The 17,997-nt window shown below is 41.7% G+C and overlaps 1 protein-coding gene across 2 annotated transcripts; it reads left to right on the top strand.

The window, feature by feature from the left end:
- Window positions 1-3,830: 3,830 nt before the first annotated feature.
- Window positions 3,831-16,540, top strand: NDUFA12 (NADH:ubiquinone oxidoreductase subunit A12). 2 transcript variants are annotated; one of them, XM_065849981.2, is made up of 4 exons: window positions 3,831-3,978; window positions 5,716-5,798; window positions 6,793-6,880; window positions 16,295-16,540. In XM_065849981.2, the coding sequence occupies exons 1-4, from the start codon at window positions 3,890-3,892 to the stop codon at window positions 16,473-16,475; spliced, it is 441 nt and encodes a 146-aa protein (XP_065706053.1). In that variant the 5' UTR covers window positions 3,831-3,889; the 3' UTR covers window positions 16,476-16,540. The 2 variants fall into 2 exon arrangements, with proteins under 2 accessions (XP_065706053.1, XP_071656208.1); XM_071800107.1 differs by lacking the exon at window positions 3,831-3,978 and adding an exon at window positions 4,776-5,047.
- Window positions 16,541-17,997: the final 1,457 nt, after the last annotated feature.

Here is a 17,997-nt window from a genome sequence, read left to right as displayed (position 1 = left end):
GGGAGGAGAACCTCTCTCGACCTACTAACCACCCCTCTTCTAATACAGCCCAGGATGCCATTGGCCTTCCTGGCCACAAGGGCACAGTGCTGGCTCATGGTCATCCTGCTGTTCACCAGGACCCCCAGGTCCCTTTCCCCTACACTGCTATCTAATAGGTCATTCCCAAAATCTTGTTGAGTCTTAAATTTTAAAAACTGGGAAATAAAAGTTCCTTGTGGATGCATGAGTTTTATAAGTTACTTTAGTAACAAGACAGCATTTTAGTTCTGCCTCCCAAAGATGCCCCAATAAATTCTTAGGAAAACACTATATTTGCATTTGCACTCCAGTGTATTCAGCCGTGAGATCTGCACCGATTTCAGGGAGAATTTTCAACTTGGTAGTAAGATTCTTTTTTTGTGCTCACCGACCAAACACATTGATAGAAGCACTTTAAGGAGATGTGATGGGACTTCAGTAGTTATGAGCTAATGAAACTCTCAGTGGAGATCTCACTTGACCCCATTAATGCAGACAAATAGTAAAATAGAAAAATAAAAAGTAATTCAAAGATGCTGTAAAATGTTCCTGCTATTAAGAACATATTTCCACAAAATCTTCTGTAGGATCAAGGTCACATTAAGGAGTTAATAACTTCTTTCAGCTTTGTGTCGCAATGTCCTATTGTATGGGGATATAGCGGAAGATTTGGGGAGGAGGTTAGTTAAATGTAAATACGCTCAAGTGACTTGCACCTGTCTATAGAAAAAGCACACACATCACACTAATTGTCTTACTGACCTTGTGTGCTTGAGGAGTAGAACGTCTGTGTTAGATAACATAGGCCTGTGAGAAACTCTGGGCACCTTATCACTATGTCTGAGATTCCTGCTTTGTTGTGAGAGAGAGTGGGAGGCTGCGCCTGCCTGAAGCCTTGAAATACAGGCGAGCTCAGCAGGCCCAGCGATCTTCCAGCAGGGCTGAACTGACCAGCACCTGCGTCCCCGCTGGTGTCACCTCTGCCTGGGAGCTCAGGTGTGGCTTCGGAGATCCCCCAGTAGAGAGGTAACTAAAATAAAACTTGCTCTTTGCAATGCATTTGTGGCCTCTGGCTATTCCTGCAAGTGCCTGCATATATGTACACACCTATCCTCCACAGTGGTCTGAGAACCACGGTGCCATGTGAATCAGTGAAGTGATCCAGATCTTTTTAACCCTTGGGGAAAAAAAATAAATTAAAAAAAAAGTTATTTCTGTGCCAGCAGAGAAAATGCTCATGGAATCATACTCTCAGCCAATGAAAATTATCCTAGTTACAGGAATCAGGAATAGGCTTAGAAACTGGTTCAAGAGTTGAATCTATCCAATGCTTCCCAATGTAAACTAAATTTCTTTCATACTTTACACTCCACCATCAGTAGTTTATATCAAAATAATGGTTTCTGTGCATGAAGTTGCAGACAATAAAACAAGTGAATTCTGACTGTAAATGTTCCTTCCTGTTTTTCTGCCTGCTAATGTACAATTATCTGAGCATATTTTACATATTTAATGAATTTTCTAAGAGTTTTGATTGTGAAAATGCAAATAACCTGCCACAAGTGTACTGATGCCTGAGAGCTACCATGGAAGAGATGCTGTGGTTAGAGGACTGAGCACTGAATCAGCAGGGCTTGCGTTTTGTGTTTGAACACAAAATCACTTGTGTTGAAATTAAAAAATTTTGAATGGGAAACTTAGACCGCTAGACTTTACATTGAAATGAGTCTTATATTTCCAAACTGCAAAATTGGCTGACAGACCTTTTTTCCCAACCTCATTTTCCTTTCAGGTTTAATGCCACCTATTTCATTTTTCACTTCAGCTCCAGCTTTGTCCCTTTCCAAATCCTCAGTTCTGACAATGTTAGCACCCAGACGCTTTTCTCTCTGTGCTGACAGCCAGGCTCCGCTGATCGGCCAGTGCCGCCTGCAGCACTGATAAGTCCTGCCTGTTCTGACAAGGTACCATGGATCTATTTTTGGCTGGCCTGTGTAGTCCTAGCCTTGTGAAGGTCAGTGAAGTCTTTTCTGCAACCTGCCAGATCAGCCCTGCAGCGAGAGCAGCAAAGTACTCCCAATGTCCACAGCAGGGTGATCAAAAATACTTTTTCCTACTGGTGCAGATGCAGGACAGTGGGACGAGACAAAGATGGCAGGGTGGAGAGATGAATGAAATAAAAGATACACATTCCTGAGTGGACCATGAGAGCTGGGAAAAGCCAGAGAGGGGCAAGACTCTGAAGCTCTTCTCTGACCATCACCCACAGTCTGCATGGGGTGAGATGTCACCTCCCCTGTCTCCTAACTTGATCTAGGCAATCCTGTACTCCTCACTGCCTGTCTTCTTAATCCTTTTCTCGTTGTTCACCTCTGTGAAATAAGGGACAGACAGGAGAGATTTCCATAAAAAGGAGCGGGCATCCCTATCCTGAAGTTGTCTCTTGCTGATCTTCACATGTGAGCTGTAGGCAAATGCTCTTTTATGGATCTAGACACTATGCAGACTGGAAGCCCGAATCTCTTGTGTCTTCATCAGAAAATCCCCTTCAGCAACTTTTAACAAAAGCCAGAAGAAGGGTCTCACTGGTGGGTATTTTTCTGCATAGTTGTTCTGTTACCACAAAGCAAAACACATGCTAGCTGCACTGGGAGAAGTGTGGTCTGCCAGTCCAGGGAAATTATCATCCTCCCCGGCTGGTCAGGCTGTACCTGGAACACGAATGTTGAGATCCTGCTGCAGCAGCAGGTTGTGAACAGCCAGGGACATAAGTATTTGTGAAAGCAGGTTTTGAGGGAGTTGTGCACCCGCTGCCTGGTGAGGAGGTGGTCAAGGGCATCTGAGTGCAGCCCACTGCTGTTGGCAGGAGGGTTAACAAGGATGATGGAGCCACATTCCTCATCCAAGCAGCTCACAGAGGAGGTGGCTGATGAGCTGCCTGTGAGGCCGAACTGTAGGAAACTATTACCTTGCCAATATAATAGGCCCTGGCAGGATCTCTCAACAAAGCATACTTTATTAAGCAGTGTAGGGGAAAGGGACCTGGAGGTCCTGGTGGACAGCAGGATGACCATGAGCCAGCACTGTGCCCTTGTGGCCAGGAAGGCCAATGGCATCCTGGAATGTATTAGAAGAGGGGTGGTTAGTAGGTCGAGAGAGGTTCTCCTCCCCTTCCACTCTGCCCTGGTGAGACCACATCTGGAATATTGTGTCCAGTTCTGGGCCCCTCAGTTCAAGGACAGGGAACTGCTGGAGAGAGTCCAGCGCAGGGCAACAAAGATGATGAAGGGAGAGGAGCATCTTCCTTATGAGGAAAGGCTGAGGGAGCTGGGTCTCTTTAGGTTGGAGGAGACTGAGGGGTGACCTCATTAATGTTTACAGACATATAAAGGGTGAGTGTCACAAGGATGGAGTCAGGCTCTTCTCGGTGACAACCAATGGTAAGACAAGGGGTAATGGGTTCAAACTGGAACACAAGAGGTTCCACTTAAATTTGAGAAGAAACTTCTTCTTAGTGAGGGTGCCAGAGCACTGGAACAGGCTGCCCAGGGAGGTTGTGGAGTCTCCTCTGGAGACATTCAAAACCCGCCTGCACGCCTTCCTGTGTAACCTCACCTAGGTGTTCCTGCTCCAGCAGGGGGATTGGACTGGATGATCTTTTGAGGTCCCTTCCAATCCCTAACATTCTGTGATTAACGATTTTGCAACCTCGGGTGTTTTACCAAAAGCCTCTCCGGTGCCCCTGAGAAACTTGGCAAGCCCCAACCAAACGGCGTGCGCTGCCTCAACACCTCGACCTTGCCGGTCGGACGAGGCGGTGCTGCCCCGGGAAGGGGCGGGCGGCGGTGAGGGGCGGCTCCGCCCCAAGATGGCGGAGTACGTGCAGCTGGTGAAGCGGGCGCTGAAGCACCTCGGCGGCCATGGCGGCGTCCGCGGCGCCCTGTGGCAGCTGCTGAGGTAATGGGGCGCCCGGCGCGCCAAGGACAGGCGGCGGGGGGGCTCCGCGCTCCCGCCTCGCTGCCCCGCGGGGTCACCTTGGCAGGTCGCGGCTGGCCTGCCCCGCACCAAGCGAGGGCGGCGGGGGGTGGGGTGAGGTGATGACGGGGCGTCCATCGCCGGCGTCGGGCCCCGCCGCGCCGGGGCGGTCGGGGGCTCTGGGGAAGGGTCGGGCGGTGCGCGGTGCCGGGCCAGACCGGACCGAGGCGGCTGGTGGCGGCGTGCAGCGCCCTGGAACCAGCCGTGCGTTCCCCCGGGGGCGGCGACCTGGCGGCTGCAGCCCTCACTCCCGGTCGGCAGCCGGTGCTGTACTCAGAGCGGGCCCCGGTATGGCTCCACCAGTGTTCTCTTTTCTTTAGGCATCTCAGTAGGTTGCTCGATGCTGAGCTGTCATTATAGCCCGGGCAGGGTTTCCTGGTGTCCGACTTCAGCCTCAGAGGTCGAGAATCTTAGACTGTCCTGAGTTGGAAGGGACCTACGGGGATCATCGAGTCCAACTCCTGTCCCTGCACAGGACAACCCCACAGTTCACACCATGTGTCTGGGGGTGTTGTTCAGTCTCTTCTTGAACACTGTCAGGCTTGGGGCCATGACACCTCCCTGGGGAGCCTGTTGCAGTGCTCCACCACCCTCTGGGTGAAGAACCTTTTCCTAATGTCCAACCTAAACCTCCCCTGGCACATCTTCCTGACATTCCCTCGCATTCTGGCATTGGTTACCAGAGAGAAGAGATCAGCGCCTGCCCCTCCTCCTCCTCTTGTGAGGAAGCTGTAGACTGTGATGAGGTCTCCTCAGAGAAGAATTAGTCCTGTTGTTGCAGCCGTGTCTGCCGTGGTGCCTCTCTTCTCTGCTGCAGCCACCTCCTGCGCTTCTGCTGAGCACTATTGCGCTGGCCTGACAGCTGTTTACTCCAAACCACCTCAGATTGGCAGTGTCCTTCTTGAACTGTTGGTGCACAGATCTGAAAGCCGTGCTTCTGCTGAAATCCTGCGGTGTAAAGCAGAGAAATGGTTCATCTGCTTGACCAGCTGTAATTCTTTAATACTTCAAACCCCACATCTGTATCTTTGGCAACAGGTTGTCACTATTGACCTGTGCTCAACTTTGAATGCCCTTTAGCCCCAGTGGCATTTTCTGCAGAATTAGTTACAGCTTTTGTTTTCAGTCATGTCTATGCACTTTGTTCCTCAACACAGAACCTTGCATTCATCCGCATTAAACTTCCTCCTATTTTTTCCTCCACTTGCATTTCTGCCTTGTTTCATGATGAATTGGTAGTAACAGACAGTTGAGACGGATGGTAATGTCTTCAACTAAGTGAATTAACCTGTGTCTCTGGGACTCTCTTCCACAGTATATAAGGTTTTGTGGATGTTAAACTGTGCTATATTGCAGAGTTGCTTTATCTTGCCCTATAAAGAGCTTTTAAATAAATAATAGGCCCCCAAAGCCTTTTTGTGTGATGCTTATTATCCTGTCAGTGCGGCACACAGTAAAAGCATGCTGACGTTAGCTGAAGGAATTGGTGATTATCTTTTGCAATCATTAAGCTTGAATAGTTTTGGGTTTTTTTAATAGCTTTACATAGGTGTGTTTAATAGTTTTCATTACAGATTTTTTACCATTCCCTAAGAAACTTCTATCACAACTTTATTCTAAGGTGATGTCAATTGGAACTGTTGTCTTTGTAATTTACAGGGTCAATGACTTGAAGACTGGTACGCTGGTAGGAACTGATAAATATGGAAACAAGTACTATGAAGACACAAGGAACTTCTTTGGTATGTGTGTTAATGTGAACATCTCCTGACTGACTGTCTGAGCATGTATAGATTGCGTGGTTTCTGCTGGTGACATAGAACTTGTTGCCTGCCCAACTTCCTCGCACTTGACTTGTGTGAGTCTTTGAAAGGGGGCTCATAGAAATGCTCTGAAACCTTCTGCCTCTCTACTGCTTCCCTCAGTCCATTTGCAAACATATTCAATCTGACATAATAATCATGGGATAAATCTAAGCCAGTCAGGTGCTTTCCATGTAGATATGCCGATATGAAAGTGTGGTTGAGTTTTTGTGATATATGATAATGGGATGAGTTTGGTCCTTGACTGAAAAGCTGGTAGCTTAACAGGTGAGGGAAGAAAGAGAACTGTCTTTAAAACTGCCTCATAGCTGTTCTTATTTATATGATCACTTCAGGGCAAGAAAACACAGGTTAGCTTAAACTTCCCCTTACCTTAAGTAATTGGATTTTAAATAACATTCGTAGAGTACTTAAAAAGGTAGCCCCTAAACCAGCAAGGGTGGTAAGTGAGGTCAGTTTGGGGATTTTTTTCCAAGCTCTGCCTACTGTAAGTTAACTTGTAGGGTACCTGGGGAAAGCAGCTGCTAGGAAACGTTGCTTGATAGTTTTATATGGCTGAAACTTGGTTTAATCTTAGGTTACTAATGGCAATGTCCTTTTGGAAAAAGACTCCTAATGGGGTGAAAAAACCCCAAACCTCTTTTTCTGCCTGAAAATTTTGTAAGTTCCTGTTTCCCATTCTTTATACAATAGCTAGTATTTGCTTCCTTGTGAGAGTGTTGGATTCAACCATATGAAAATACAGTAACAGTGGAAATACAGAAGACTTACAAAAATAAAGCTGTACTGACTTGAAATAAGTGCGGATAATGGTAAATACTTTGTCAAGATGCTTTTCGTTGTGTTTCCATGAATTCTCTCCTTTATATGATTTTTTTTGAGCTAATACAATATTTCTGTTTGTTTATTTAAGGTCGACACAGATGGGTCATCTATACTGATGAGATGAATGGCAAAAATACATACTGGGAAGTTGATGGAAGTATGGTGCCCCCTGAATGGTAAACCATTTAACTTAATAATGTGGACAGATACCAGTTGTGTAATTTCCTTTATATTTTCTTCTGTTACAAAGCAGAAGATTAAAGAAAACATAAAAATTTTATGATAATGAAGTTTTATTGGATACGGCTATCTTATGTATGGCTGGAAGATTTCAGGCTAGTTACTTTTGAATTTGAACTGCCTTCATAATGTTATATTGCTCCCTATCCTGGCAGTTGCACTCACTGCTTCTTGGAATAAGAAAAGCATTTTGCCAGCCATATTGAGCAGGTCAAGCCAGTTTTTGAATTTTCCTTATTAGCTGTGATCTCATCTTAATGGTTTGGCAAGGTCTACAATAGTGTTGAGCAGCCAGAGGTAGAAAAAGTATTTTTATTATCTGTTCTAGACAAGAACCTAAAGAATGTAAAGCAATGATAGAACATTCTTTAATTCACAGCCATGAAATAGGAGGCACTTGGTTGTACTGAACATTGGTAAACATTGGTCTTTATTCTTCATGTGATAGATACTCTGTGCTAAGGCTGAGTGGTTATCTAAACTCCCAGATTGTCGCTCTCATTAGAACATTTGCGACATACAGGGGTAGACTGTCTAAGTAGTCAATTTTGTTTCAGATTCTCCCAACCATAAAAATATGTTTAATGCCATCCATATTTTTTTCTGTCTTCTCCAGTAAGAGCTTGATGGCATTGTTTTACAGAAGTAATGTTACAATCTCCAAAACTAGCATGTTCCTGCCAGTATGGGGCTTTTCCTTGTTATCCATGTAATAGCTGTTGTTTGGTTCTGGTTTTTATCTTTTCACTAGTAGGCCATGCTGGTTTTCAAGATTTTATTGATTTTTAGGCATGTTTTTTGTTGGTATTCTTTGCTTGTGTTTGTGGTGTTTATTGTATCCTTACAAACCTCAATAAAGAATTTCTTCCCGAGCATCAATGTCATATTTCTAGGATTAAGCAGCTTGTTTAGATCACATAAATTAGTGAGGTAGAAAAACTTGTTTTCTAGTCAGCGGGGAAAAAATTGCCCTAGAAGAAAAATGTTTCAGTATTGTCAAGACTGCTCAGTGCAATGGAGCATGAAAGGGTGGACAGTCCTGTGTTCTGAGGTATTTTAGTCAGGAAACTTAGTTGTGCAGGACTGTTCAGGTTTTTCATTTGTTGGTTTTCATTTTGTTGTTTGTTTTTTTTTTCAGTTGCTGATAAATATTTGTGTACCATGGCAAACTTAGATGTTTATTCTTATGTAGGAATCTGATCTTTGTGACACATCTAAATCACTGACCTGTAATTCTATACTGCTTAGATAGATCTTTAAAAATAGGAGTATTTTGACTGGGAATAAATGCTGTCTTTTGAGACACTGGGGTTTTTTATCTGATGGTGTAATATCTTGAATTTTTAACATGGCATAAACTTCTGAATTGAGACAATATATTGTACAAGTTGCTGTCGATGTAACACTGGGGTTGTGCACCTATATAGAAAACGAATGGGTGGTTTTGGACCCAGAAGTTCATTGGAAATAAATTAGATTGCGTGAAATTACTTATATTAACAGAGATTAATTTGGTCCTGTATCTGTCCTGTCAGTTATAAAAAAATGTTTATTTCTTAAAGCACTAGCCTGCCCTTCAACAGATGGACATTTGAATTGCATCAACGGGGAAGTAGATAAAGTACCACTGTAACAGCTGGGTTGTGATCTGGACACTTCTTCTAAACACTGATTTTTGACTCTGGGTAGTTAATTCCGATCAGTAGAGCATTTTGTGGGTATTTTGTTTTACCCTCTGCAGGTGGAAGGAGCTTTTAGTACATCCTTTATGCTGGTGTTGCTTTCAGAAAATATTTTGCAACTGTCATGCCTAAAGATGGCACTTGTAACAAAACCAAGGTTTAAGACCAGGACTAGCCTGGATTTCAGATTTTTCCTTCTTTTTTTTTTTTTTTTTTTTTTTTTAATAGTAATGCTAACTAGTTTATAATGGTTTAGTAGTGCTCTTATAGAGATCCTATTGTACATGTAGTTACACTATTTTCTTGGGAAGTATAGAGAGCACTAGCAGATGTGCAGGAAAAACACTTATTTTTTCAGTATAAGTTGTAATAGAGGTTCTTTTTCTCTGTGTTTCTGGTTGTTGAATACACTACATCTTGAAGTGTAATTTTGTGGCCAGTTCTGTGCCTTCGGGATTGTGGAATATGATTGTTGAAATACAGTCAGGTGGACCTTGCATTTCATGTGTGATGAATGGAAAAAAGCATTTTGATATATTGAAAAGTTCTGAAAACAACTCTCTGGAAAAAAATAAGATGCAAATTTATTTATATACCCTTTACCTTCTGTCAGATACTGGAGAAAAGGAAAAAGCAGCAAGGAAAAACATCTCATATGTAATAAAATATGTACCATCTTTAGGAACAACTGGATATTTTCAGTATTCTGAAATAAGTGGTGTAAGGTCTTTTGACAATGGATGCACTGAAATCGCAGTCTGAAGGAAATCAAAAGAGTTGTTTTGACATATGTCTGCTATACAGGGAATTCAGTCTGTTGCTTTTTCAAAATATTGCCATATCAGATTATGTAGGCTTGTGGTTTATTCTGATTTAGTTGCGTTATTTAATGTCATGGTTACTCCGGGTTTTCTTTTCTTGTCTTCAAAATCTGATGTTAGTATCTACTTTGGAGACAAGTTAGATTTTTTTTTTTTTTTAAATTCCCTCAATACTTTTGCCTTGGGAATTATTAGTATTCTTCTTGTAATGGTATACAAGATACTGGGCGCATTTTTTTCCTATATGAAGACATCTTTTACTGTTAGGCAGTTATGAAAGCCAAAAGACTTGTTTCTTACTGTTCAGGGCATGTTGCTTGCAGAGACTTAGTGCTTACATTTTTGAACACAGGACTGAGTGTCCTCTGTGAACATCTGAACAATAAAAGTTAAATCTGTTTATACCGATGCCTGTTTGCACTCTGTTTAGTGCTTTCATACAAGTCGCCGTTACACAGTTGCTCTAATTGGTGGGCTGTGTATTGAGCTCGTTTCCATTTTACTGTTATGTTAGCAGGCTCAGTATTCCTCATTCATTTATCTCCCAACCTAAAAATGCTACAGTTAGTAAATCATCTCCAGGAGCACCAAGTGATGCTGTTTTATACCTCTGGTGTACGCTGCTTCACGCACATGCTCATATTCATGCGTGGTCACAACATATGTACAAATGTACTTGTTACAACCAAAACTGCCTTCTCTTTGCTCAAAAAAAATCAAAAACGAGGCAAGAAGATGGTACAGGTAAATTATTTCCAGGTTTAATGTTTTATGCTTTTGGTTCTGCAGAGAAGTTTTTGAAAGGTTTCAGGGAAGAAAATGTTAATCTTAAGAGGAACATGTGACTCTGTTGAAATCCCTGAGCAGCTTGTAAGTTCTAGTCAGGGAACCAAAAGTATTTTCACAGGCAAAGAGTTTTCATAGTAAAAAAGGGCTATCTTGAATGTGTACTTCTTGATAATAAAGGAGTCTGCTCTCTTCCTAGGGCAAGGGCTATAGGGTTTATAGTTCTCTCCATCTACGCGCCCCAGCAGAAGCAGATTTGGATCACAAGCAAGCTGAGGCCTAGGTGAAGTGTTCTGGGCAGGTTTGATAGTAAGGAAGTGTGCTTAAAGCAGTATTAGCTATTTATTTATTCATTCATTCATTTATTTATTTATTTTTACCCTCCTTAATCAAAGGGTGCACAGAGAAGTTAAATATTAAGGGTGTAAAATATAGATAGATGAATCAGAGCTCAGTTCTGCTTTTTTAAATGAATGTTACTACCAGCTCCAGATTATGTGCACTCAAAGGTTTAACAACATGGCAAGTTGCGTTTTCTCACTTTGCAAACACAAGAGGAAAAGGAGTGAAATCATATGGCTGGATGTAGAGATGGAGGGCAGGACCTTGCTCTTCTAGTACCAACAGCCTCTTACTTTATGGTGTGCAGGAGGAGAGCAACAGGCAGTGCTGCAGGATGATGTAGGTGTTATGGGGACGGCAGGTTGGGTGAGTCCATGTTATTGTGCTGCTGAGAAAGAAGTGTGCCATCCAGAGAAGTAGGAAGAATTACTGCCTGCACTCATGCAAAGTGACTTTTCCTTTCTGCTGTTACCAGGAAGGCTTATGTAGGGTATAATGCTCAACTGTGGTACCACGCTCTTAAAAAAAACACACACATAGACCAGTGGAAGAAGCCTAGGGAAGAGCAGCAAGAACAATCAGACCTCTGAGGACAGTTGGAAAGAATTGGGGCTGCTTAAAAAGGAGAGGAAATGACCATAGATAGAATCTTGAAGCATTTAATGTCTTGCAGGAGGCAGAGGCATGGTCTGTCTGCCACAGAGAGATGGGTAGAACAGGAAGCAGTAGGTTTAAATTACTGAGGAGGTGATGCAGGTTGGACATTACTATCCTTACCACTAAAAAATTCCTCTCATCCTCCCTGGCATAACTTGGTTTGGGAAGATGAAGACAGTATTACAACAACTGCATAACAACTTCAGGAGATGTCTGCTGGGAGTGACATGGATGTAACTGATACTTCTGTGGGTCTAAAGCACATGCAGAGACTCTAAATCACTTCCAGACTTTTATTTCTGGATTACTTGGCCCTTACAATTAAGGGTTTGTTGGTTATTTCCACTGAAACAAGAGGAGGGGAGAGGGCTGAGTATTTTACTGGTCTTAATCTGTTTGGGATTAGCAGAGAGAGTAGCCTTTTTTCCCCCCAGTATTTTCTATACCAGTCTTGATTTGCAGGTTATGTTCACATCTCATACAAAAGTTCCCTATTTGTCTGCTTATTTGCTATTCAGCGATCAGGGTGTGCTTGTAGCTGAAATTTAGAAGAGCACAGATTTGCATTTGGAGGATTCTGGGAGGTTCAGTTTGAGCCCGCTGAGGGGAGGCAACTTAGAACCCAATTTTCCACTTTGAAAAGGGTTATGCTGCGGAATAAGGGTTCCTTTTGAGAGTATATAAAGTCTGTGCAAGTCAAGGCCTGACATCCTGGATGCCGAGTGTGCTTTTCTTGCATCGCATTCAAAGCCTTTTGTGGCTACCCACACACTGTCCCTTTACCATTTATCTAGTTTAGAGTAATTTGGTTTGTGTTTTGGCCAAAAACAAATCAATGACTAGTTTATGTATACAAACTAGTTAAAAATAATTTGTTCTTTCACTATGTTATGTCCTGTGCTGTTTATTTCCTTATGGTGCAAATCTGACATCTTTGGAAGGAACTAAAGAAGTGCTAACGTAATACAATGAAATATTTCAAATTCAGTTGAATAACATACGTCTTCATTGTTAGTTGATCTGACAGCTGAAGGAGGGAGGAAGGTAGCATCTCAGACTTAAAGTGCCAGCCTACTAAGAAATGTAAAGAAATGTGTGGTTCTCTTGTAAAAGTGCTGCTTTTCAAGTCTGCCTCTAAGGAAAACAGAACAAAAAGATTGAACAGAAAAGGAAGGGTGGGGTAAAATTTGCATCCTGTCAGTAGCTTCACAATAAATTTGTGTGGTATATAATTAAACGCAATGCTGGTGTGGTGTTTTTAGGTAAATAGGATGCTGTCTTATTGCTGTGCAGTGATATCTTATTGTAGCTTTAATGAGAAATCAAAATTATCTCCCTTGCTTACACAAACAAAAACATGTTTCTTGTTCCTTTTTTTTTTTCCTATGCATAGACCTGGAATAATAAGTGAAGACTATCTTTAAAATAACAAATTAAAAGGCTGCTTCTTATGCTAGTCAAAGTTAAACCCCTAATTTCTCATTCACTGAAGTACTTGGGGAAACACTGAAATACTTTTTGCACTTTGACCATAACACACATCTTCACTTCTTGTTTGTCTTATTGCAACATGATTAACTTGTTAAAAAACTGGATGCCAACAAGTTGGCAAACGTCCTGCACTTACGTAGACGGTGCCTGAACCCCTTTGCAGATGCACATATGGTAGTAGCTACAGAGTTTGTGTAGCATCCGTTTGTTTGACAGCTTGTACATCATATAATTGGCTCCGGTCCTTTGCATCTTCACTTTGAAATCTGCTTGCTTTTAAATATTTGTCAAAGACTTGGGAGAAAATTATACATAGTCTTGAGAGCATTTGAGGGTGCTTTGAGATGTCTTTCTTCTGGGTACCCAAGGAGAAGTCCAGAGGCTTTGCTGGCCTCAGGCTGCTTGGCCTCTTCAGAGCTTCTGCTGTTCTCCTGTCTTCTTTCCTCTGCATAAGTTCTCTACTGCTTTTTAGGTTTTAGGTCACTAATTGCTTTTGAATCCTGTTTTTCCCTGCATGGACATGCAGAGTTTGTATAGAAATCTGGACATGTGCCAATATGAATGTGGTTCAGTCTAGTGCATGAAAAGCTTTTTCTTGAGCATCTGGGATTAGAGTCTGAGACATCAGGGCTTCAAAGAACTCTTTAAGGGAGATTCTTAAGGGGAAGGTCTTCCCAAAATACAGTTTTCAGTTTTTATATCTTTTAAGTGGAAAGCAGGAACTTTTGTTTGAGAGAACAGGCTCTTTGCAAATCAAAATAGTTTTATAAGTCACATTTTGGGCTTCTAAGGGGATTCTGTTGTGACCAGGCTTAAACACTGAAACTTTTATGTATAAGTGGATAGAGTTCCAAACAGACTTTTGAAATCTCTTCAGGTATTTCAGTACCTGTGACTGTACTGACATGTCTTGTAGGTGAGCAATTGTTTTCTACCTTTGGTGAGAAAATAGAATTTAAGGATTGGTTTTGCTGATCTGTTTAAATTTGAACCTGATTTCTTATTGATGTTACAGAACTTCAGAAAATCCCAAAAGCAAATATATCAATTACTCCAAAATAATGTATTTTAAAATACTTTGTGGATATAATATTAGAAAAGCTGCAAAACAATATTTTAAATGACAGAATGAAACTGTTCTGGTTTTGTCTTCTGAGTTAAATGAGTAAATAAGTCAATATTTTGATAGTTTTTCTGACATTTTAAGGAGTGTATGATGGAACTACGCTTGTAACAAAAGAGGTACCAGACATCATGCAAGCTTGAAATTGAGTTGATTTTGACTGCGCTTTAATAGAGTCATTGTGCTCCACTTGCTCCAGCGTGTCTTTCAGGTCTTTTGTAACTACATTTCTGTCTGAGAAAACATTTTTTAATTTGTCCTGCTGACATGCATGACTCTGGGGGGAGCGTGAGGATGGTGAGGTGTGGTGACAGGTGCACAAATTGGGTTTTGTCTGCAGGACCCCTAACCCACTATTACCAGAAGCGTCTCTAGGTGAAGATGTGTGAGTTCAGGTTGCCTCTGTATGTATGATAAGCAGGTTTGAAAAGCTGACGCTCCTCTGGAGTGATACTACGAAGCATTTTGAAATGCGGTCCTTAAGTCAGCATTGACAGAATGTGTGTGGGTACATGGGCTGTTCTCTTCCCCATCTTCCCATGCCACAAACTGTGTGTTTCTTTGTGTTAGCAATGGAGAGCTGGCTTGTTAGGTATGAGCACATGATCCCACCTCTGTCAAACTGGCTGTTTTACAGCGTTTCTGCCAACTCAGAGGCTGGGTGTCACAGGACACGTGTTATCTCAGGTAGCGTGAAGCCCACTCATGGTACACAGAATTTTTCTGATGGACATGAGTGAGGAGAGGGAGTTCACGTAAGGCCAGAGCTCTGTGTAATGTGGTCAGGGCTTTTTGGAGGCTGGTAATACCAGGTTTAAAAACGAGCAAGGCCTGATTCTGTATCCTCAGAGCACAAGCTAATTAGTAGTGTTATGGGGCCACCTTCTTCCAGACAAAAATCATTACCCCAAGTAATCTCTTTTTAACAGAAATAGTGGGAAAAGCATACTTCAAATGACAGCAGATTTACACAGGAGAGCAGAGGGAAGACAAGAGGAATCTCCCTCCCATCACATGCTGCATTGGGTCACTTCATCTGAATGTGTGTATAACTTTCAAACTCACTAAGTGGGTGCTTTTTCCCACAGGAGACCATTCTTTACCTCTAAACAAGCTTTTACTTCTTACTTTTAAAGGATCTTATGGTTCTGTCCAGTTTGGTATTGAAGCCAGTTTCCTGGTGGTCCTTAGTCCTACAATGTGTGCTTTTTGTTTGTGGATTTTTGTGTGGTTTTTACTTACAGAAAATGAACATATGGCTGACATTTTTTTTTAAAGTGAGATTTTGTACTGAAGTTATATCCAAAGTTGTGAGGTCTTTTTTTCTTCTGAAATAAATGTCTAGCATCTATTTGAAAAGATAATCAACCTTCTGTAGAGCTCTTCAGATTTAGAATATACTTGTCCATCTGTTTCTCACTACATTTATTGTGGTTTTGTTTTGCTGTATCAGTTAAGTGCCCAATTTGTTGCTGAAGGGGGAATTTTTAGGCTTTCTAATAACAACTTGAATAGAAGACTCCTTATTTTTAGGTCAAGTCTTTGGCAAAAGCTGATTAGCAGAAGCTTCTTTAATTCTACCTCAGAAAAAAAAAAAAAAGTTTGCAAAAAACAGTCATAACCTCACTTCTGTCATAACTGTGCAGACAGTGTGAAGTACATGTAAACTGGCAGATAATTAACATGTTATTCAGGTTTGAAAGTTGCTTTGGGCACTGAAATAGAAATGGGATGAAATAAATTCCATTAATCCCTGCTGTAGTGTTTCAGTAAATTGTTACGGAAAATACTTTGCTTGATCATTAATGTTGTTTACACAGGGGAGAATTGACATTTAGTTCATAGGTAAAAGATAATCGCTTGGTAATTACCCCATTACTGATTGGTATTAATCATTTTAGTGTGTAGTCAGTAAACATTTACGTGATTGTTGTAGGTGAACCTGCATCATTAATCCATATCCCAAGTGGCAGCCTCATTAATGCTTTGGAGATCATATTGATATTATTGTGCAGCGTAATCCTCTGCTAATTAAAATGAAACAAAACAAACCCAACACAATACCCAACAAAAAAAAGCAGAGACAGCAAAACAAAACTTTGTGGTTTTGTCATTTGTAGTGCCTACCTTGACCTGGCTGGCTGATGAAGGCCATACAAAACCATTAAATACTCTCTGCCCAAATACGAAGTGTACAAAGGAACAGGAGATTCAGACTCAGGTGTGCTTTCAGATGCTTGGAAGCAGAACTGTTATTTATCAATTATGGTTGTGTAATTACTTTAAATCATTAGTCTCATTCAGAGTCATACAAGATTAAAATTCTTTTTCTCTCCTCTCAGAGCAAATACTAGTGTCTTTTCAGAGGAGAATTCTTGGGAGTTGGGAGGAAGGCTTGTTACAGATCATGTAATGCTCTTGATAACAACGTGTCTTTTTCCTCTTAAGGCACCGCTGGCTTCACGCAATGACAGATGACCCTCCAACTACTCATCCACCAGTTGCTCGTAAATTTATCTGGGAGAACCATAAGTTCAATCTGAGTGGCACTCCTGGACAGTACGTACCTTACTCTACTACTCGCAAGAAGATACAAGAGTGGATCCCACCTACAACAGCTAGCAAATAAGTACAACAAAAAATGTGATCTGCCTCAGCTTTGGCTTTTGTTCAAAATAAAAGCCTCCTGTAACAGCTGTCGTTTAGTTTATTGAATTGGAGGGAAAACAAGTGAGAAAACATTGGGAAGAGGTAGAAGACAGAATACATTACAAGTCTTAATCTCATCAAGACATTGGGCTTTTTGTCATATTGTCAGTGGCTCTTGTCTTCCCATAAGCAGCTCTCAGACTCTTTTAGTATGATAACCAGTCCTGTGACAGTCACTTCTCACATTTGTGCCGTTCAACAGAATACAAATTTGAAAGACAGGCTTCTTCTCTTTAACATTATCCTCTTGTAGTCTCTGCATGGCAAATAATGTACTATTCATGTACTATTTTTAGAAAGCCATCTCTTTAAATATTTATAAGACTAGTTAGAATAATAAGGCAAATAGGAGATTATAGTTTTTATTCATAAATTCTTTGTGCATGAATATGCATGCATTGCTGTATTACAAGATGATATGATACGTAATATAAAACTTGCAAAGCTACAAAAATCAAATGACACCTCAGCCCCTAAGGGAACTTGACCATAAGCAGAAGGCCCTTGTCACAAAAATATTTTTTGTTACTTCTGTTACTGAGATTCATTAGGAAGATGTTCTCACAAAGGTTTGAGATGGGCTGTTTGCCCTGTTGTGACAAGACTTGAAAGGGCTTTGGAAGTTTGAAAATGCACACTTTTTTTGGAGGCTGTGTACACATATGCAGGCACTTGCAGGAATAGCCAGAGGCCACGAATGCATTGCAAAGAGCAAGTTTTATTTTAGTTACCTCTCTACTGGGGGATCTCCGAAGCCACACCTGAGCTCCCAGGCAGAGGTGACACCAGCGGGGACGCAGGTGCTGGTCAGTTCAGCCCTGCTGGAAGATCGCTGGGCCTGCTGAGCTCGCCTGTATTTCAAGGCTTCAGGCAGGCCCAGCCTCCCCCTCTCTCTCACAACAAAGCAGGAATCTCAGACATAGTGATAAGGTGCCCAGAGTTTCTCATAGGCCTATGTTATCTAACACAGACGTTCTACTCCTCAAGCACACAAGGTCAGTAAAACAATTAGTGTGATGTATGTGCTTTTTGTAGAGACAGGTGCAAGTCACATGAGTGTATTTACATTTAACTAACCTCCTCGCCAATCTTGCACTATATTCCCATACAGAGATAGAGAAGTAAAATGTACCAGAACCTAGTCCCAGAAATGTGAAGTTTGCAAGTTCACATTTGAAAGAGAGTTGGTTGGGGCTGTGGCTTTTTTTCTGTGTCTTACAGTTGGTTGATTCTTAACTCCAGCCTGCTTATATTTTTTTAGCAGAGGTGCCTTCTCCCCAAGGCTTCCTATATCTGATGGCCTAGTCTGTAGATAACCGACAGTGGTGGGATGTCCATGCAGCTCCTCACTCATTTCACTACTTCAGCTGGATGGGACAGAAAATAGAAAGCTCATGTGTTGAGATACAAATTGGGAGGCTGCTTGCCAGTCACCATCTTGG

The sequence above is a fragment of the Patagioenas fasciata genome, chromosome 1 (assembly GCF_037038585.1).
Source record: "Patagioenas fasciata isolate bPatFas1 chromosome 1, bPatFas1.hap1, whole genome shotgun sequence".
NCBI lineage: Eukaryota > Metazoa > Chordata > Aves > Columbiformes > Columbidae > Patagioenas > Patagioenas fasciata.
This window is presented reverse-complemented; position numbering and strand designations above follow the sequence as displayed.